The sequence below is a fragment of the Penicillium malachiteum genome (genome assembly GCF_028827825.1).
Source record: "Penicillium malachiteum strain IBT 17515 chromosome Unknown utg000003l:1.0-4950554.0:1.0-4952489.0, whole genome shotgun sequence".
Taxonomy (NCBI): Eukaryota; Fungi; Ascomycota; class Eurotiomycetes; order Eurotiales; family Aspergillaceae; genus Penicillium; species Penicillium malachiteum.
The window spans coordinates 2,428,046-2,444,884 of NW_026643096.1; the positions used below are offsets into that span (position 1 = coordinate 2,428,046).

The 16,839-nt window shown below is 46.9% G+C and overlaps 7 protein-coding genes across 7 annotated transcripts; 3 read left to right on the plus strand and 4 right to left on the minus strand.

The window, feature by feature from the left end:
* Positions 1-132: 132 nt before the first annotated feature.
* N7483_007250 (uncharacterized protein) lies at positions 133-834 on the minus strand (the record flags this gene model as incomplete). The annotated part of the gene is made up of 1 exon (XM_057090687.1): positions 133-834. One exon carries the CDS (start codon positions 832-834, stop codon positions 133-135), a length of 702 nt encoding a protein of 233 aa, XP_056945428.1.
* A 1,546-nt stretch (positions 835-2,380) lies between these two features.
* Positions 2,381-6,374, plus strand: N7483_007251 (coatomer subunit alpha; the record flags this gene model as incomplete). Its single annotated transcript, XM_057090688.1, is given in 7 exon segments — positions 2,381-2,410; positions 2,508-2,557; positions 2,629-2,948; positions 3,010-3,043; positions 3,054-3,346; positions 3,413-4,975; positions 5,032-6,374. 7 exon segments carry the CDS (start codon positions 2,381-2,383, stop codon positions 6,372-6,374), a joined length of 3,633 nt encoding a protein of 1,210 aa, XP_056945429.1.
* A 521-nt stretch (positions 6,375-6,895) lies between these two features.
* N7483_007252 (flavin-linked sulfhydryl oxidase) lies at positions 6,896-7,646 on the minus strand (the record flags this gene model as incomplete). Its single annotated transcript, XM_057090689.1, has 2 exons — positions 6,896-7,418; positions 7,504-7,646. 2 exons carry the CDS (start codon positions 7,644-7,646, stop codon positions 6,896-6,898), a joined length of 666 nt encoding a protein of 221 aa, XP_056945430.1.
* A 2,416-nt stretch (positions 7,647-10,062) lies between these two features.
* Positions 10,063-10,473, plus strand: N7483_007253 (uncharacterized protein; the record flags this gene model as incomplete). Its single annotated transcript, XM_057090690.1, has 1 exon — positions 10,063-10,473. The coding sequence occupies one exon, from the start codon at positions 10,063-10,065 to the stop codon at positions 10,471-10,473; it is 411 nt and encodes a 136-aa protein (XP_056945431.1).
* A 781-nt stretch (positions 10,474-11,254) lies between these two features.
* N7483_007254 (uncharacterized protein) lies at positions 11,255-11,545 on the minus strand (the record flags this gene model as incomplete). Its single annotated transcript, XM_057090691.1, has 1 exon — positions 11,255-11,545. The coding sequence occupies one exon, from the start codon at positions 11,543-11,545 to the stop codon at positions 11,255-11,257; it is 291 nt and encodes a 96-aa protein (XP_056945432.1).
* Positions 11,546-11,984: 439 nt separating this feature from the next.
* Positions 11,985-13,459, plus strand: N7483_007255 (FAD-binding oxidoreductase; the record flags this gene model as incomplete). Its single annotated transcript, XM_057090692.1, has 2 exons — positions 11,985-12,755; positions 12,812-13,459. The coding sequence occupies 2 exons, from the start codon at positions 11,985-11,987 to the stop codon at positions 13,457-13,459; spliced, it is 1,419 nt and encodes a 472-aa protein (XP_056945433.1).
* A 107-nt stretch (positions 13,460-13,566) lies between these two features.
* Positions 13,567-16,094, minus strand: N7483_007256 (ATP-binding protein; the record flags this gene model as incomplete). The annotated part of the gene is made up of 4 exons (XM_057090693.1): positions 13,567-14,629; positions 14,680-15,249; positions 15,329-15,353; positions 15,410-16,094. 4 exons carry the CDS (start codon positions 16,092-16,094, stop codon positions 13,567-13,569), a joined length of 2,343 nt encoding a protein of 780 aa, XP_056945434.1.
* Positions 16,095-16,839: the final 745 nt, after the last annotated feature.

Genomic DNA, 16,839 nt, shown 5'->3' on the forward strand with positions numbered 1-16,839 from the left:
GATATATGTGACGTCATTTTGTTAACTTCACACCTGGCGTACATCTCGCGTAGTTCGCTCCTTTTGGCCAGCAAGGAGTGAGAGTGATTGGATGTCCTACCTGGCCAATTGAATTTTCTGATGATCCAAGGATCAATCCATATCCATTTCGTCGGTAATAGCAAACTCTTCTTGCATACAATCTGCGCTGTCATCCGGCGACGGTAAGTCGGAGCTTGAGCTCGAGCTGACTTGAGTATCCCGAAAGTCGTATAAAGATAACATCGGAGTTACTTGGGTCGACTCATCGATGACCTTGTTACGTTTCTGCCGTTGTTTCGGGCTTGACCCAGGAGCAGATGCTGGCCTGTCGCCAGATTTGACCTGTGGCATGGGACGATGATTCTGGTATCGGGATTCGTGCTCAGCCGCCAGGAAACTAGGGTTTCTTCGTTTATGCCCTCTTTGTTGAAGATCGAACAAAGGGTTTGGGTTAAGATCTTCGGTTCTTTCATTACCAGAATCATCCATACTATGCATCAGATCGCGCTGCCATCTCTCGAGGTCATCTGGGAGAGATAACAACTCTACTCTTTGAGCTGCAACATTTAGGTCCTCATCCGGCTCCTCGATATCATAAGGCCGGTATGTCTTGACATGGGGCGTTTCTGATGACATCGTGAGGTTGTTGTCCGTGGGTGTTGGCGGATCCGAGCCGTTCAAACTATATCCACTGCTGTCCGTTGCAGCGCCGGATGTCCTCCACGTCTCAGCAAACCCCGTCGGGGTTTTTGATTCAGTGAGCTTAGAAGTAGCTTCAAAGTCATTCCTTTCAGACCCCGACTCATGTATCATTTTACCCATAAAAACGAAGCTATACCAACGTATACTAATATGTAACTCAATCCGCCACAGGTCGGGGAAGTATCACGTCACCGGTGGCTCAGGGTGTTGATGTTCACGGTATATGTCATAAGAGGCAAACGAGGAAGAAATCTGAGTCCATGTAGATCAAGTGTAAAGAGCGTTGTATCACAGGAATCAGTTTGATTGAAGCTGTATGCTAGAGTTGCGATTATAAAGGCCTGATTGTCACGACTTGGTATTCCAGATGTTTCTAGCAGCGGGGAGATGTATCGACCCCGGACCACGGATATAGAACTACCAAAAACACGTAACTGCTAGTACGGAAGTCAAGGCGCCCAAATGAGTTTCAAATCTGTTTAAAAATAAATAAAACTGCGAGTAGACATAATCTGAATGAAGATTCAAGCTGTAGTTTTGTAGCACGTAGAAACATAGATTGAAGGTCCAAGACCCTTCCCCCTGACTACTCACCGCCCGGGAGCATGATTGGCCACGGCCATTCGCTTACTCAATAAGTCCACGTTTAGTTTACCTTGCTACTCTTGCTACGCTCCATAGGTATCCAACCACCGTTGCGCCTTGCCCTCTTCTAACTACTGGCGAGTGGATGCACTGGTTGGCCGGTATGTCTTGACATGGGGCGTTTCTGATGACATCGTGAGGTTGTTGTCCGTGGGTGTTGGCGGATCCGAGCCGTTCAAACTATATCCACTGCTGTCCGTTGCAGCGCCGGATGTCCTCCACGTCTCAGCAAACCCCGTCGGGGTTTTTGATTCAGTGAGCTTAGAAGTAGCTTCAAAGTCATTCCTTTCAGACCCCGACTCATGTATCATTTTACCCATAAAAACGAAGCTATACCAACGTATACTAATATGTAACTCAATCCGCCACAGGTCGGGGAAGTATCACGTCACCGGTGGCTCAGGGTGTTGATGTTCACGGTATATGTCATAAGAGGCAAACGAGGAAGAAATCTGAGTCCATGTAGATCAAGTGTAAAGAGCGTTGTATCACAGGAATCAGTTTGATTGAAGCTGTATGCTAGAGTTGCGATTATAAAGGCCTGATTGTCACGACTTGGTATTCCAGATGTTTCTAGCAGCGGGGAGATGTATCGACCCCGGACCACGGATATAGAACTACCAAAAACACGTAACTGCTAGTACGGAAGTCAAGGCGCCCAAATGAGTTTCAAATCTGTTTAAAAATAAATAAAACTGCGAGTAGACATAATCTGAATGAAGATTCAAGCTGTAGTTTTGTAGCACGTAGAAACATAGATTGAAGGTCCAAGACCCTTCCCCCTGACTACTCACCGCCCGGGAGCATGATTGGCCACGGCCATTCGCTTACTCAATAAGTCCACGTTTAGTTTACCTTGCTACTCTTGCTACGCTCCATAGGTATCCAACCACCGTTGCGCCTTGCCCTCTTCTAACTACTGGCGAGTGGATGCACTGGTTGATTCTGTAATTTAATCCGCTTCAAGTGTGCGGAGCTTGCGGTTTAGTGCGGCTCCGGCCAACTCATCAACATGCAGTCTTCCCCAAACATGCTCACCAAGGTAACACCCCTCGATCTCGCCGACGGCGCAGCTTAATCGGACTTTGTCTGGTTCACCTAGGTTCAATTGCAACAACTGACTTTCTTTGGTCATATAGTTTGAGTCGAAATCCTCCAGAGCGAAGGGAATCGCATTCCACCCTACACGGTCAGTTCCTTCCGCGGGGACACCTACACATGTACACAAGCTGGAGACCATTAGCTAACTTTTGTTACCAGACCATGGATTCTCGTATCGCTTCATTCCTCCACAATCCAGCTTTGGGACTACCGCATGGGAACTCTCATTGACCGATTCGAAGAACACGATGGACCAGTGCGCGGTGTCGACTTCCACCCTACTCAACCCCTGTTTGTGTCCGGAGGTGATGATTACAAGATTAAGGTCTGGAACTACCAGACCCGGAGGTGTCTATTCACATTGAACGGCCACTTGGATTATGTGCGCACCGTTTTCTTCCACCCCGAACTCCCCTGGATTCTGTCGGCGTCCGATGACCAGACCATTCGAATCTGGAACTGGCAGAACCGGTCCTTGAGTGAGTGATGATCAACATATCCCTCTTGGCCACGACTTATACTAATATCAATGCTCTATAGTCTGTACAATGACCGGTCACAACCACTATGTTATGTGTGCCCAGTTCCCCCCCCACCGAAGACCTCATTGCCTCCGCGTCGCTCGATCAGTCAGTCCGTATTTGGGACATCTCCGGCCTGCGCAAGAAGCACTCCGCCCCGACCTCGATTTCGTTCGAGGACCAGATGGCACGAGCCAACCCCAACCAAGCAGATATGTTCGGTAACACAGACGCCATTGTCAAGTTTGTATTGGAAGGTCATGACCGTGGAGTCAACTGGGTGTCTTTCCACCCAACATTGCCATTGATCGTTTCAGCAGGTGATGATCGCCTAATCAAGCTTTGGCGAATGAGCGGTACGCTTCTCCCCCATTTTACAATAAACTAGGTTTGAACCTATCTGATTTACTGAACCTTCATAGACACCAAGGCTTGGGAAGTTGACACCTGCCGCGGCCACTTCCAGAACGCCTCCGCCGCTTTGTTCCACCCTCACCAGGACCTCATCCTCTCCGTCGGCGAAGACAAGACGATTCGCGTATGGGATCTGAATAAGCGGACCTCCGTGCAATCGTTCAAACGGGATGTGGACCGATTCTGGGTTGTTGCGGCGCACCCCAAGATCAACCTGTTTGCCGCGGGTCATGATACTGGTGTGATGGTATTCAAGCTTGAACGGGAGCGACCCGCCTCGGCTGTTTACCAGAACCAGCTCTTCTATATCACCAAGGAAAAGCATGTGAAGTCATACGACTTCGCTAAGAATGTCGAGTCTCCCCCAATGCTGTCATTGCGCAAGCTCGGCTCCCCATGGATTCCCCCACGAACTGTCTCTTACAACCCTGCCGAACGTGCCATTCTCGTCACATCTCCCGCCGACAGTGGAACATACGAGTTAATTCACCTCCCTCGCGATGCCACTGGTGCTGTCGAGCCCACCGACGTGAAGCGTGGACAGGCTACTTCTGCTGTTTTCGTTGCTCGTAACCGTTTCGCAGTCTTCAACCCTTCAACCCAACAGGTTGACATTAAGGACCTTAGCAACTCGACTACTAAGACAATTAAGCCCCCCGCTGGTACTACAGATATTTACTTCGGCGGCACTGGTTGTCTCCTCTTTATTACTCCCACGACTGTCGTCCTTTTCGATATCCAGCAAAAGAAGCAGCTCGCTGAGGTGACCGTCAGTGGTGTGAAATACGTTGTTTGGTCCAATGATGGTCTCTATTGTGCCCTTCTCAGCAAGCACAACGTTACTATTACCACCAAGACCCTAGAGCAGGTTAGCACTTTGCATGAGACCATCCGAATTAAGAGCGCTACCTGGGACGATGCTGGTGTGCTCATTTACTCCACCTTGAACCACGTCAAGTATTCCTTACTCAACGGTGATAATGGAATTATTCGTACTCTGGACCAGACTGTCTACCTTGTCCGGGTTAAGGGCCGCAGCGTTTACTGCCTTGACCGTAACGCTCAGCCTCGAGTTCTCGAGATTGATCCTACCGAGTACCGCTTCAAGCTTGCCTTGGTCAAGCGTAACTACGATGAGATGCTGCAGATCATCAAGACTTCTAGCTTGGTTGGCCAGAGCATCATCTCATACCTGCAAAAGAAGGGCTACCCCGAGATCGCTCTTCAGTTCGTCCAAGACCCGCAAACTCGCTTCGACTTGGCCCTTGAGTGTGGAAACCTGGAGGTTGCTACTGAGATGGCTCGCGAGCTGGATCGCCCTAACTTTTGGAATCGCCTTGGTGCTGAAGCACTGGCTCACGGTAACCACCAGACCGTTGAAATGACCTACCAGAAGCAGCGGAACTTTGACAAGCTTTCCTTCCTCTACTTGGCTACTGGTGACCAGGAGAAGCTTTCACGAATGGCCAAGATCGCCGAGCACCGTGGTGATTTCACCTCCCGCTTCCAGAACGCTATCTACCGAGGAGATGTTGAAGACCGAATCCAGATGTTCAAGGAAGTTGACCAATGTATGTTCCCAATACCCTTCTCACCATATGATTATATCTGTACTAATGAGTCCCAGATCCCCTGGCTTATCTCACTGCCAAGTCTAACGGCCTGACTGAAGAGGCTGAGTCTATCCTGGAAGCCTGCGGTCTTACTGAGGATCAGATTAGCCTGCCCTCGCTACAACAACCTCTCAATGTTCCCCATCCTATTGTCCCTACCTTCAAGTCCAAGTGGCCTGTTAAGGCTGCGGGTCACTCTTCATTTGAGAAGGCTCTTCTTGGAGAGGTCGGTGCTGCTGATGAGGAGGACGCTGGTGATGCCTACGAGTTTGATGAGGCTGAGCCGGAGGCCGTTCTTGCCAAGGATACTTTGGAAGACGAGGAAGAAGATGCTTCTGGATGGGATATGGGTGATGATATTAATGTGGAGGAGGATGTCGAGTTTGTCAATGTGGAAAGCGCTGAGACTGGCGCTGGCAGTTCTGAGGCGGATATCTGGGCGCGCAACTCCCCGCTGGCGGCTGATCATGTTGCGGCCGGTTCATTCGACACTGCCATGCAGCTTCTGAACCGACAGGTCGGTGCTGTTCAGTTCGCACCTCTGAAGGATCGATTCCTCGAGGTCTTCAAGGCATCCAAGACCTACCTCCCTGCCAGTATTGGGTTGCCGCCTCTTATCAACTATGTCCGCAGAACGACCGAAGAGACAGATAGCCGCAAGGTTCTCCCCATTATCCCGCGCGATCTGGAGCAAATCGCTAGCGTTGAGCTCCAAGAGGGTTACAACGCCATGCGTGCCAACAAGCTGGAAGAAGGTGTGAAGATTTTCAAGAATATCCTGCATACTCTCCTGGTCAACACTGTCTCTTCTGAGGCCGATGTCGAGCAGGCAAAGAAGATTATCTCCACAGCTCGCGAGTACATTCTTGCTATGTCTATTGAGCTGGAGCGTCGTACTGTCGCCACTGATTCCGATGCTGGCCTCAAGCGCAGTCTCGAGCTGTCGGCTTACTTCACCATCCCCAAGCTGGAGGTGGCTCACCGTCAACTAGCACTCATGGCTGCGATGAAGTTTTCCTTTGCCAACAAGAACTACAACTCTGCCTTGGGCTTCGCCAACCGTATGCTGGCTAATGGTGGATCCGCTAAGCTTCTGGAGCAGGCCCGTAAGATCAAGGCGCAGTGTGAGCGTAACCCATCAGACGCGATCGATATTGAGTTTGATCAATTCGCCGAGTTTGATATCTGCGCTGCCTCTTACACTCCTATCTTCAGCGGCTCCCCATGTGTCACTGACCCCTTCACCGGCGCCAAATACCACGAACAGTACAAGGGAAGCGTCTGCCGGGTATCCGATGTCACTGAGATCGGTGCTCCGGCTAGTGGTCTGCGTCTGTTTGTCCCTGGACAATACTAAATGCAGCATTACGAAGTTTGACGGTTTCCCTCTCGCTTTTTTCTTCTCCTGACATGAAGGTATAAAATGGGCTTGTTTTTTCATCTTCTTGCACATGGAGGAAGTTGTGTGTTTGGCGTCGATTCTGCGAGACAAAATATCTCCTTTCACACCCTGTCTAGATGTCTTGTACCCGAGATTTTAATTGTTTAGCGGTTTTCATTCAATTTATGCCACGTTATTCTTTCATGATATTTTTTGAACTAGCATACTCTACACTTCTATTTTACCGTAGTATGAATAAGAGTTCAAGTTGACCCAAGGCGCGGCTTCTATTCGAAAGTAGTTTACAATAAATTACAAGTCTATCAAGTGCTCCAAAATGCATATCATATCGTACAAAAGGGGAGATATCCAAAGCCAGGAGTAGAGATTCAAGAGCTCAACTCTCACAACCATCCATAATATCAGACTTCGTAACAGGATCCAGTGCGAGAAAGTAGTCGAACAGATCCCATTCTTCAAGTCCAGTATATCAGAACTCAATCACACCGACCATCCTTCCAACCAGTGCGCCACCTCTCCTCCCAGAACCGACAATCAAACTCCTTCTTCCCTAACTTCCGATTCACCTCATTATGCGCCTCACACATCCACCACCCAAACTCCTTCCGTCCACTCAACTTCGGCTGATTACGTCCACTGGGGTGAGCCATCCATGTCTTGAAATCATCCGCACAAACCCAGCACGGGTACAATCGTGAGAAGAATTTCAAGAATCCCTGCATATCGTTCTGTTGCTGAATATCCGCTTTCTCGGGGTACGTCGCAGCCATTGTGTGCAAGAGTGTCCAGGTTGAGCGACCCAGCTCCTCCACATCGGGTGGACATTCCGCTGGTGTGGATGGCGCAGCTGGTGAAGCGGCAGCAGCTAGGGGAGTTGTAGCTGTAGTCATTTTGTCGGTTGAGGAGGATAGAGGAGATGTATCTGAGGGTGCGGCGGACTCGGCTTTTGCTTGTTTAGTCAGGGCGCGCCATGAGGCGACGGAGGTACAGGTTCGGCAGCTGGTAATTACAATGTTAGTAATGATTCATCTGTCATGCCCAATGGACCGTGACTTGGTGGAAGGGGAGTAGGTTGGATTCTTACGGCTTGCCATCTTTGTCCAGGACTACGCCTTTTGGTAAAGGCGCTTTTGTGTCATCTTGCGACTCCTTTGCAGGGACTTGGTTAAAAAGAGAGGATGTCCCTTTGAATTGGGAAGTGAATCGCTCTGGAGGAACTTCGGCCATTTCTTCCGATGTGAGGTTCAAGTGTGGTTTAAGTTGTCCTTGCGGAGGGAAAAGTGGTAAGTTCAACTTGATTTCTAATTCGGTTGGAGCCGGAGCCGCGGCGCGGCTTTCAGGTACAATCGAAGCCAGCCTAAACTGACCAGTTGACCACCATATCCATGAATAACTTGAACTATACTAGGTATCGATATTTTCAAATTCCATATGTCTAAGCAAGTGCTATTCATTCAGAATCCCGAGGTAGAAAATTGGATTTTGGTAGTCTTGCCAGTGGATTCTTTTAACTTGGTTCATTGCTAAGGGCTCAGCACTTGAGGTCATCGACAAGTTTTCGAACAGTATTTCGAATTCAAGTTCTCATCATGGTATAGTATTTAACCAATTTTTAGTTCGTTCAAATTCAAAGCAGTGATGATTTTCGACAAACTTCCAAGGTTAGGTCACTACTACTTGCATAGACTTAGGCCAGAACTTGGTCTACACCTGTGCATAACTTGAGCTCCTACTGGCATTAACATTTGAATGAACATATGTAAGCTATCTTGCCACATCTGAGGTTCTTTCATTATGTCAATCATCAAGCTGATATTCATTATTTCAACTTGAAGTGTGCAAACTGCTATTTTGGCAGCAACATCAAATCGTGCAACCATGCACTGCGACCTAGCCAGATCACACTAGCAACGGCAAGCCAGTCATCTATCACCAAGGACTCTTCATCCGCAGGGTCCAGCAGCTCTGCTACCTGTTGGACTCCTCCAGGGGGTATCCAAGCTATTTAAGCGCTGGGGGATAGACCTCTTTTCCTACTTGGGTTCAAGTGGTTTTTCGAGTTTCCTCACAGTCTGGCAGAATACCCAAATTTACCAATAGACTAGATTTTTCTTTCATTCATTCTATCTAAATATTAGTATATCCCTCTTAATTCAGCCATCTCTTACTATAGATATCCCTGCTATGGTTGAAGAGCTCACTATTAAGAAGTTCACTATTGAGATAAAGCCAAAAATAACAAAGCTTGGATCAGACATCTCCAGGGCTGGAGCTCTTCCACAAGTACATTTCCATATCCCAATTGAACTGCTTCTATCCCAATGGAAATGCAAACATCCAAACTACGAACCTTGGAAGATACGTACTATGCAATGATCCATGGGCCTATTGCCGGGATTCCTTATTCGGCTTGAAGGCGAATCCATATATCTGGTTTTAGATAGTACTTTACTCAGATGTATCGATTTGAAGAAATCCCGCACCAAATGAACCTTGACATCTGTTGTTCAGCTTTACACTTAGTTTGGTAGAGCAATACCCAATTCTTGATTATATATGGTCGATCCCAGAAAAGGATGAGCTGAAAGTAGATGGCTGGGGAATAGCCAAGTTCTGATTTCTGTTTTGATACAATATCCCATATGTCATTCTTCAAGCCTAATACCAGTTGTTTGGGAGAGTTATAGTTTATAAGAAATAGGCCAGTCACAGACTCACAGATCTCCACAGTACGGGAATCAATCTCCAACCCGCGTGGTACCAAGCCATTCAACGGTTTAGCTTTCTGAGCCGCAAACGGAAGGGTAGAACGGGCTGAATTGTGGAATGACGAGCGATTTGGACAATTTGAAGCTGAAACTACAGCTACAGCTACAGGCTGACCCATACATTTGTCCTTCAAAACGCTGGTTACCTTTAGAGTCGATGGGTGTGGCATCTCTAGCCGTCTGGTAGGATCTTCAGACAATTCCAAGGTTAGGTTTGGTCCTAAGCTAACTTCCTACATGGGCAGATTTCTCCTAGGAAGAATAGTCTCTTCCATGGTTTATCATGAGCTTTATTCTGAGAGGATTGAAATGACGATTAAGCTGATCCACCATTTTTAGCTGCTGGAACTTCTTTTCATGTAAGGACATATCGATCAATTCTAGGGCCACGCAAAGCCAGCAATTTATTAGCAATTCCAATTATCTTGTCAACTCAGCTTCATAAATCGCAAAATCTTCTATTATGAAGAGTGGAGTGGCGAAATCTGAGCTCGAGCCATTCCCGACAGGCAAGCCATGGGAACAGTGGTCATGAGGCGCCGCATCATAGTACCATGCGAACGACATCCATAATTCAAGATCTGGATCCACAAGGTAAACCTAGATCATAGCTCTTGAACCTCTAAACAAACAAAATCACGACTGCAAGAGAAGGAAAAGCTATAAATTCATCCCCATTCAGCTGATATTCAATCTATTATTCCTCTTCATCTTCAACTTTCTCCGAAATCATCACAATTCATCTGAAACAATCTTCAAATTCTAATCCTCCAGTGAGGACCTGCTCAATTCAGAATCTTGAGTCCAACTCCTACTTCAATTGCGTCAGCTTAAACATTTGAACTAATTGTTATGAACACTCCAGACTTGCCATTATGCACTTCAAGTTCTCTTACTTGTCAATTGCCGCCCTAGTCGTAGCTGCCCTTGCAGCTCCTGTGGCTGAGGTAAAGCGTGACGTGAACAATAAAGACATCCTCATTGGTTTAAGTCTGGCTGGTAGTGCCAGTGTTACCAAGCGTGATGCTGCACCTGAGCACTATACCGTCAAAATTGGCCCTGATGGTGCTGTCAGCTTCGGAAAACGTGATACAGATGAAGCAGATCTCAGTATCAGCATAAATTCCCCGGCTGAAGCGAGTGTGTCTAAGCGAGACACAGATGAAGCAGATATCACTATCAGCATCAATGCCCCTGCTGGAGCGAGTGTGTCTAAGCGCGATACAGATGGAGAAGATCTGGATATTGGTGTTGATGCTGGTGGCAGTGTTACTATTACTACCTAGGCTCATCTAGTAGCTTTTGCTGCAAGGGAATCACTGCACTGACTGCCCTTCAGGTTTGACTTGATATTCTTGCCCCGTGATTCTATTTCCAAAAGGCCCGGTCTTTATGTGAGAACGATCGCATCTTATACCTTTATCTAATACTAAATAATCCAACATGAAGTTTTGAAACCTATTTAGCGCTCCGACACCTCAGGTGCCTAGAATCCTGGGGATCTCTGTATGAAACACAAGGCTCAATTTAAACATTGATGTCGTCAACCCGAACCAAGCAGGACTTCCATCTAGCTCCGAATCTTCAACTTATACAAGGTTGTAGTATCAGCTCAATCTATGACACCGGGACCCACTTGCACCCACTATTCCAACGTCGATCAACACGATCTGTCCCTTGATTGAGCAATTAATCGCCGCTGTTCCTGTCACGGTATTAATACTTCGAGTGACGTTTAAATAGGCCCCAGATTAAACTCCATTCAAGAAGAATGACGAGTTTTGGAGTGCACATATGTTGTTACAAAAGCGGCGACACTGCGATCTATGACGTGCAACATTCAGGTACGGTCACCCTCAGGCTAAATTTCATATTCTGCATGTTCCGAGTCTGCGGCTTGAGAGATAAAGAGTGGTGAACATTTGTCTTACTTCCAGATATCTGACCTACAGAAGTGCCAGTACTACTGTCTTATAAAGATCCAATACAAGGTATTTCATCCGAACTGCTACCCCTGTTCCTCAACCCCATTAACTAAAGATAATCAGATCCCTCAACATGCAATACTCAATCTTTGCTCTTGTCATCTCTCTGGTCGCTACTATTATTGCAGCACCAGCGCCTAAAGATGAGGAAATCGTGAATGTCGGTGATATCATCGCCGTTAAACGTGACCCAGCTCCCGAGCAGAATGTGGGAGTGAGCAGCCCTGGTGGCATTACTGTTGGCAGTATTCTGAAGCGCGAGGAGACTGCAGAGGAGGATATCCTCCCTGACATTCTTCAAGTTGCCCCAGTCAATATCTAACGTTGCGGTGAAATGAGTCAGGTAATTTTGATAGGCGGCTTGTTTTATCATTGACTGATCTGGCTTCAGGATTTTTCTATTTGTCAATGTACTGGAATAATGACTAGCGATTTGAAGACTGGATTGATCCGGTCAACCTCTAGAGCTATAGATTTGGTGGTTCTGCGGTTTTGTCCTCGGACTGAAGTGGTTTAGTGCCAGTGGCAGTCAAGATCAGGCGCCTGAGATGATATTCAAATGTTGAATTACTGCAATTAATACTTTCCCATTATTCAAACGAATCCTTATAAATGGTTGAATCCCTCCATTTTTTGTACAAACTAATGTGATGCATCTACCAGTATGGGACCAAAACTACATTAGCCGCATTTTACCTCTTCATCTATTTCATCACGCTTTAATCATCATAGCTACCCTTTGAGTTCCGTTATTCCAATCAGAAATCCCAGGGACTTCAGACTTTCCGGCGTATACAGCCCATCTGAACGATATGGAGTCCGCAAATCTACCCTATACCCAGAAAACGCCCCTCAACACTGTTTGGCGCGATAATGCCGACCCCGCGATTTACGAAGCAGCAAGGACCAGTCGACTATTCAACGCTCAAAAGCCAACCCAATATCCAATAGCCATCGCTTTTGTGAAAGACGCATCCGAAGTAGTTGATGTGATACAACTTGCTATTCAGCTGAGCTGTCGGATCTCAGTCCGTGCCGGCGGACACAGTTACGCGAGCTGGAGTGTTCGAGATGAGGCCATTCTCATAGATATGGGGGATTTTTCTGAGAATCCATCTCTCGATGAAGCAACTGGAATAGTCAGTATACCACCTAGTATTATGGGAAAGGACTTGATCGAATATCTCGACGCAAAAGGACGGGTCTGCTCGGTCGGACATTGCCCGGACGTTGGGCTCGGAGGATTTCTTCTTGGAGGGGGTATGGGCTGGAATTGCAATGTGAGTCTCTCTACTCAAGGTTTTAACTTTTATGCTCAATGGCTAAAAGAGAGAAAGAACTGGGGATGGGCGTGTGAGCAGGTGGTTGCTATAGATGTTGTCACTGCAGATGGTCAGTTCATTCGTTCGGATATCCAGCAGCACAGTGACCTATTTTGGGCGGCAAGGGGGGCTGGGCCAGCATTCCCAGGTGTCGTCACTCGCTTTTACCTCAAAACGAAACCAGCGATAAAGTCCATGTTTTCCTCCGGCTATGTTTACCCCATACGAAGCTATAGGACCAGTCTACAATGGGCAGCGACGGTAATATTCAAACATAGCAGGGTCGTTTCGCGCGATGGTTGCTAATTCCATGATAGGTCTCTAGTTCGAATGATGGTATAGAGGTTCTGGCTATAGGTAGCTACTCTGCGGACTTGAAAGGGCCCTGTGTCACAGTCTCTATATTGGCATATGGTGACAATGACGACGATGCACGCGATGTTCTGCAGAAGATAGACGCTTCTCACCCTAATGGGGCCCTGCTTCAGTGGATTTGTGAGAAAACAAATATGCAGCAGCAGCTCGAGAAGTCAGGGCAATCATTTCCGAATAACCATCGCTATTACGTGGATAACCTATGGCTTGATGACAACATGGACTTCTCTCTGCTCGATCGAGCCTTCAATTCACTACCTACTAAGAATTCGCTACTTCTATGCCAGTCCATGTTTCCATGCAGTCAACGTGACCTTCCCGATATGGCTCTGAGTCTACAATCCAATCAATGGCTTGCAATGTATGCGATATGGGAAGAGGAAGCCGATGATTCGCGTTGCGAAACCGCGGTCCATGAAGCTATATCAGAGCTTCAGCAACACTCCAAGGGGTCGTACCTAGGAGAGCTTGACTTTAGAGCCAGGAGAGGCCATTATTGGGCAGATGATCAATACGAAAGACTCGTGTCAGTCAGGCGCAAGTGGGATCCTCTGAATAGGATTTGCGGCTGTCTCGGTTTAGAAGTATGATCGAACGGATAATCGAGATTATTTATCATCATTGTGCATCAAACTCTCTCTCAATCGTCAATACAAATTCAGCAATGTCGACTTATAGCTCATTTTTTCTTCCCTTTTCACAAACGGTAAGGTTTATATTGGCGGTATTTCTTCTGAATTTCGGGATCCTGATCGGATAACCAATTACTCAGTGGCTCTCGAAGACCCGACCATTTCGACATCAACGACAGGTCAAACACATTGTAACACGTTTCCGGATCGTGGATTGTTGGGTCTGCTCCTGCCCGTAGAAGCAATTCAACTGTGTCAAAGTTTTGACGATTACCCGCGGCGAAGACAGCAGTTGCACCTACACGTCCTCCTGGAGCATTGATATCAATATCCGGATCCACCTCAAGAAGCATATTGATAACCGAGTTCATGCCCCAGGATGCTGCATAATACAAGGGATGGGTCGCCGCAATAGTGGCTTCGTTAACCGTGGGCATCAGGGTCTGCATCCAAGCACCAAAGTTCCCTTGTCGGGGGAGATGTCTGGTATCGAAAAATTTCTTTACTAGGCTTCTCTCCACATCTCCAATCTTGACAACTGCAGCATATTTAGGCCATGTAAAGGCTGCATAGTGAAGACCCTTATATCTTTTGAACCTTGTGTATACATCGCTTTTGGGCGCGTATCCGCATTTGAAGTTATGGAGGCAAAGATAGGTGAGGCACTTTCGCATCATTATGGCATTGGCAGTAGTCGGATCCAGACTGAAGTAGCTCACGCGTGAAGACTTGATCCAATCGGATGTGAGGAAGTCTTTGATGGATGAGTGCGCGAGCGTCACAAAGCCAGACTTATCCTGTGCAATGAAGCCTTGACAGAGGTCGAGAAGAATATGAGGTGGGACCAGCATCATGTCTTCGTCCAGAGTGGAACATTCCTCATCTATCACTACCGCCTCGTTAATCACCTCCAGTGTGAGATACCTGTTCGCGAAGACTTGATCTTGTGCAAAGCAAACCCAAAACAGAGCTTCGCGCACAAAATATCTGTCGTCTATAGAGACGCGCTCCAATGCGCTCGCATATATCTCCCGCAGAGTTCCTGGCAGGTTCTGGAGAGCTTGGCGCATTGCCCTTGCGGTTCTTTGAGTGCACAAGTTGTCCATAGAGAGCTGTGTCCAACGGAAGCTGTTCAAAAGTTAGTGATGAAATGAGAGACTGCGGCTATTACAACTCACGATCCATCGGCATCTTTCAGCAGCTTTTCTCGGATTTCAGACTTCAACTCTGGTTTCAGATCTCTCATGGTATCATCTGTCTCAACTCGGTGATTTATGTATGCTTGGATGTCGCCTGACATCATATCTGCGCTGATATTAAGCATGTCTGCCTTTGAGTCCTGCGGAAGAACCATTGTCGAACTTGTTGTGACCAAAACACGAATATTCGTCGCAAGCTCAGCGAATCTTAGGAGGGAGCTCTCAATGTTCCTTGGATCATGGCTTTCATTAATCGCGTCAATGAAAATTACCACCTGGGTTTGACCACTGGCATATTTAATAATGGCATCTTCGAGGACAGCAATGTCCACCGGGCGCTTGTGGGCCTGGGACTTGGGGATACTGTCATAAAGAGATCGGATATTGTCAAGAATCGATGCATCACTCCCTGATAATTGAGCTATCAACGATCCCAGAATATTGACCGGGATCTGAGACGCTGCATCGCTCATCGTGCAGTAAAAGTATGCGAAGCTGAGATTTGGATTTTGTGCGGCCATTAAGGTAAGTTCATCAACACATTGAGCACTAGAAGATCTCAGGATCAGCTATGTTGAAAAAAAAGCATAATTTCCTATAAATGAAATTATATCAACACTGCACTTACAATAAAGTGGTTTTTCCAGTACCAGCTGACAGTCTATTAGTATACATACTGCTTCAAATTCTTCGGGAGATATCAACTTACATTTCCCAACCAGAAAGAACATATTCCGTTTTCCATAGCGCAACCAGTGCTTGAGATGACTTCCAATAAACCATTTCCCCGATGCGATCTTTGATGCTTGAGTCGCTCGTAAATGGTAATTAGCCGGGCTGACAGGCGCCATCCATTGAAAAAGCTCCCGATTAGCGATCTGGATTCGTTCCCGTTCTCGAATTCTCATATCTTCTGTCAACGATCGAGCCAAATTTCCTATCTCCTGCTGCAGGTCTCGCTCGACAGCCGCATGATCTGCAGTCAGAACTAGAATCAACCATGACTTCACCCGTTCCAACCGGGTCAGATGAGCATTGACTTTCTCTTGAGTGAAAGGCCATTCCAGCTTCTGCTTAATATTTTTTAACTTTGACTCGGCCGGCTCAAGATCCTTCAATAACGAGTCGAGGAATTCTTTCGTTGTTTGTAATACTCGAATCATGACCTCCTCGTTGGATGGTATGGAACTCTCGGACTCGACTTCTTGATATGCCGGCGGCTCTAATGATTTCTGGGCTGATAAATGATCAAGGATTCCTCGCAATGCAAATAACTCTTCACTGAGTTTCCGCATATCGGATTTGGCGCCTTTCACATCCTTGCCATATTGGATTAAGCGGTTTACGATATCGCTGACATCCAGGATTAGACTGGTGATGGAGATTGGGTCCATGGCTATGCGTGAGACTGTTTATCACTTGACCGAGTTTCAGTGTGAGATATCAACCTCATGTATAGGTATTCCCTTATTTTATTAGATTTCCGATTAGGCCTGTCAGCATTCGAACTCGCTAAGATCAGCCATGAAGGCGGGGTAAGTAGAGGGTCCACTTTCAGCCCTAGAGTCTCACATGTGCACGAATACGATGATATGCGTCTGTGATTGGGAGGGTTTGACAGATATCAGATAACGCATTTAGGAAATACAACAAAGAGTCATGTTCTTTCGACTCGGGGTCTATTCCGATAGCACAAAATGTGTGCCGAGAACCCCGGGATAGTAAGCTCTTGTCTATCCAAATACTTTAATTTCGCGCCTCCAGTGCCTGAAACTATGTACTGGTTTAATCGTACCACTTGCAACTGGGCAGTACATTCCTTCACATATATCTACCAACCTGGGAGAGTCCATTCGATTTCCTATTACTACCCGTGCACAACTGGGATGAGAGACTCGGGGGATTTATACTCCGTAGTAATCTCCAAGGTTGTACATAACTCCAAGCTGAAATGACTTGGAGTTCAAACTTGGAAGTTGAGAGCTACACTACTACTAGTGTACCTAGTAATAAATCTGCCTCCTGCCAGTGGAGCAAATAAGTAAGAATCTTGGACATTTACTTAGATGTTACCAGTTCAAATGCCCAGGTGTTGACGGTGTTGTATCCGATGTCATACTACTAATAGCCTATAGGTAT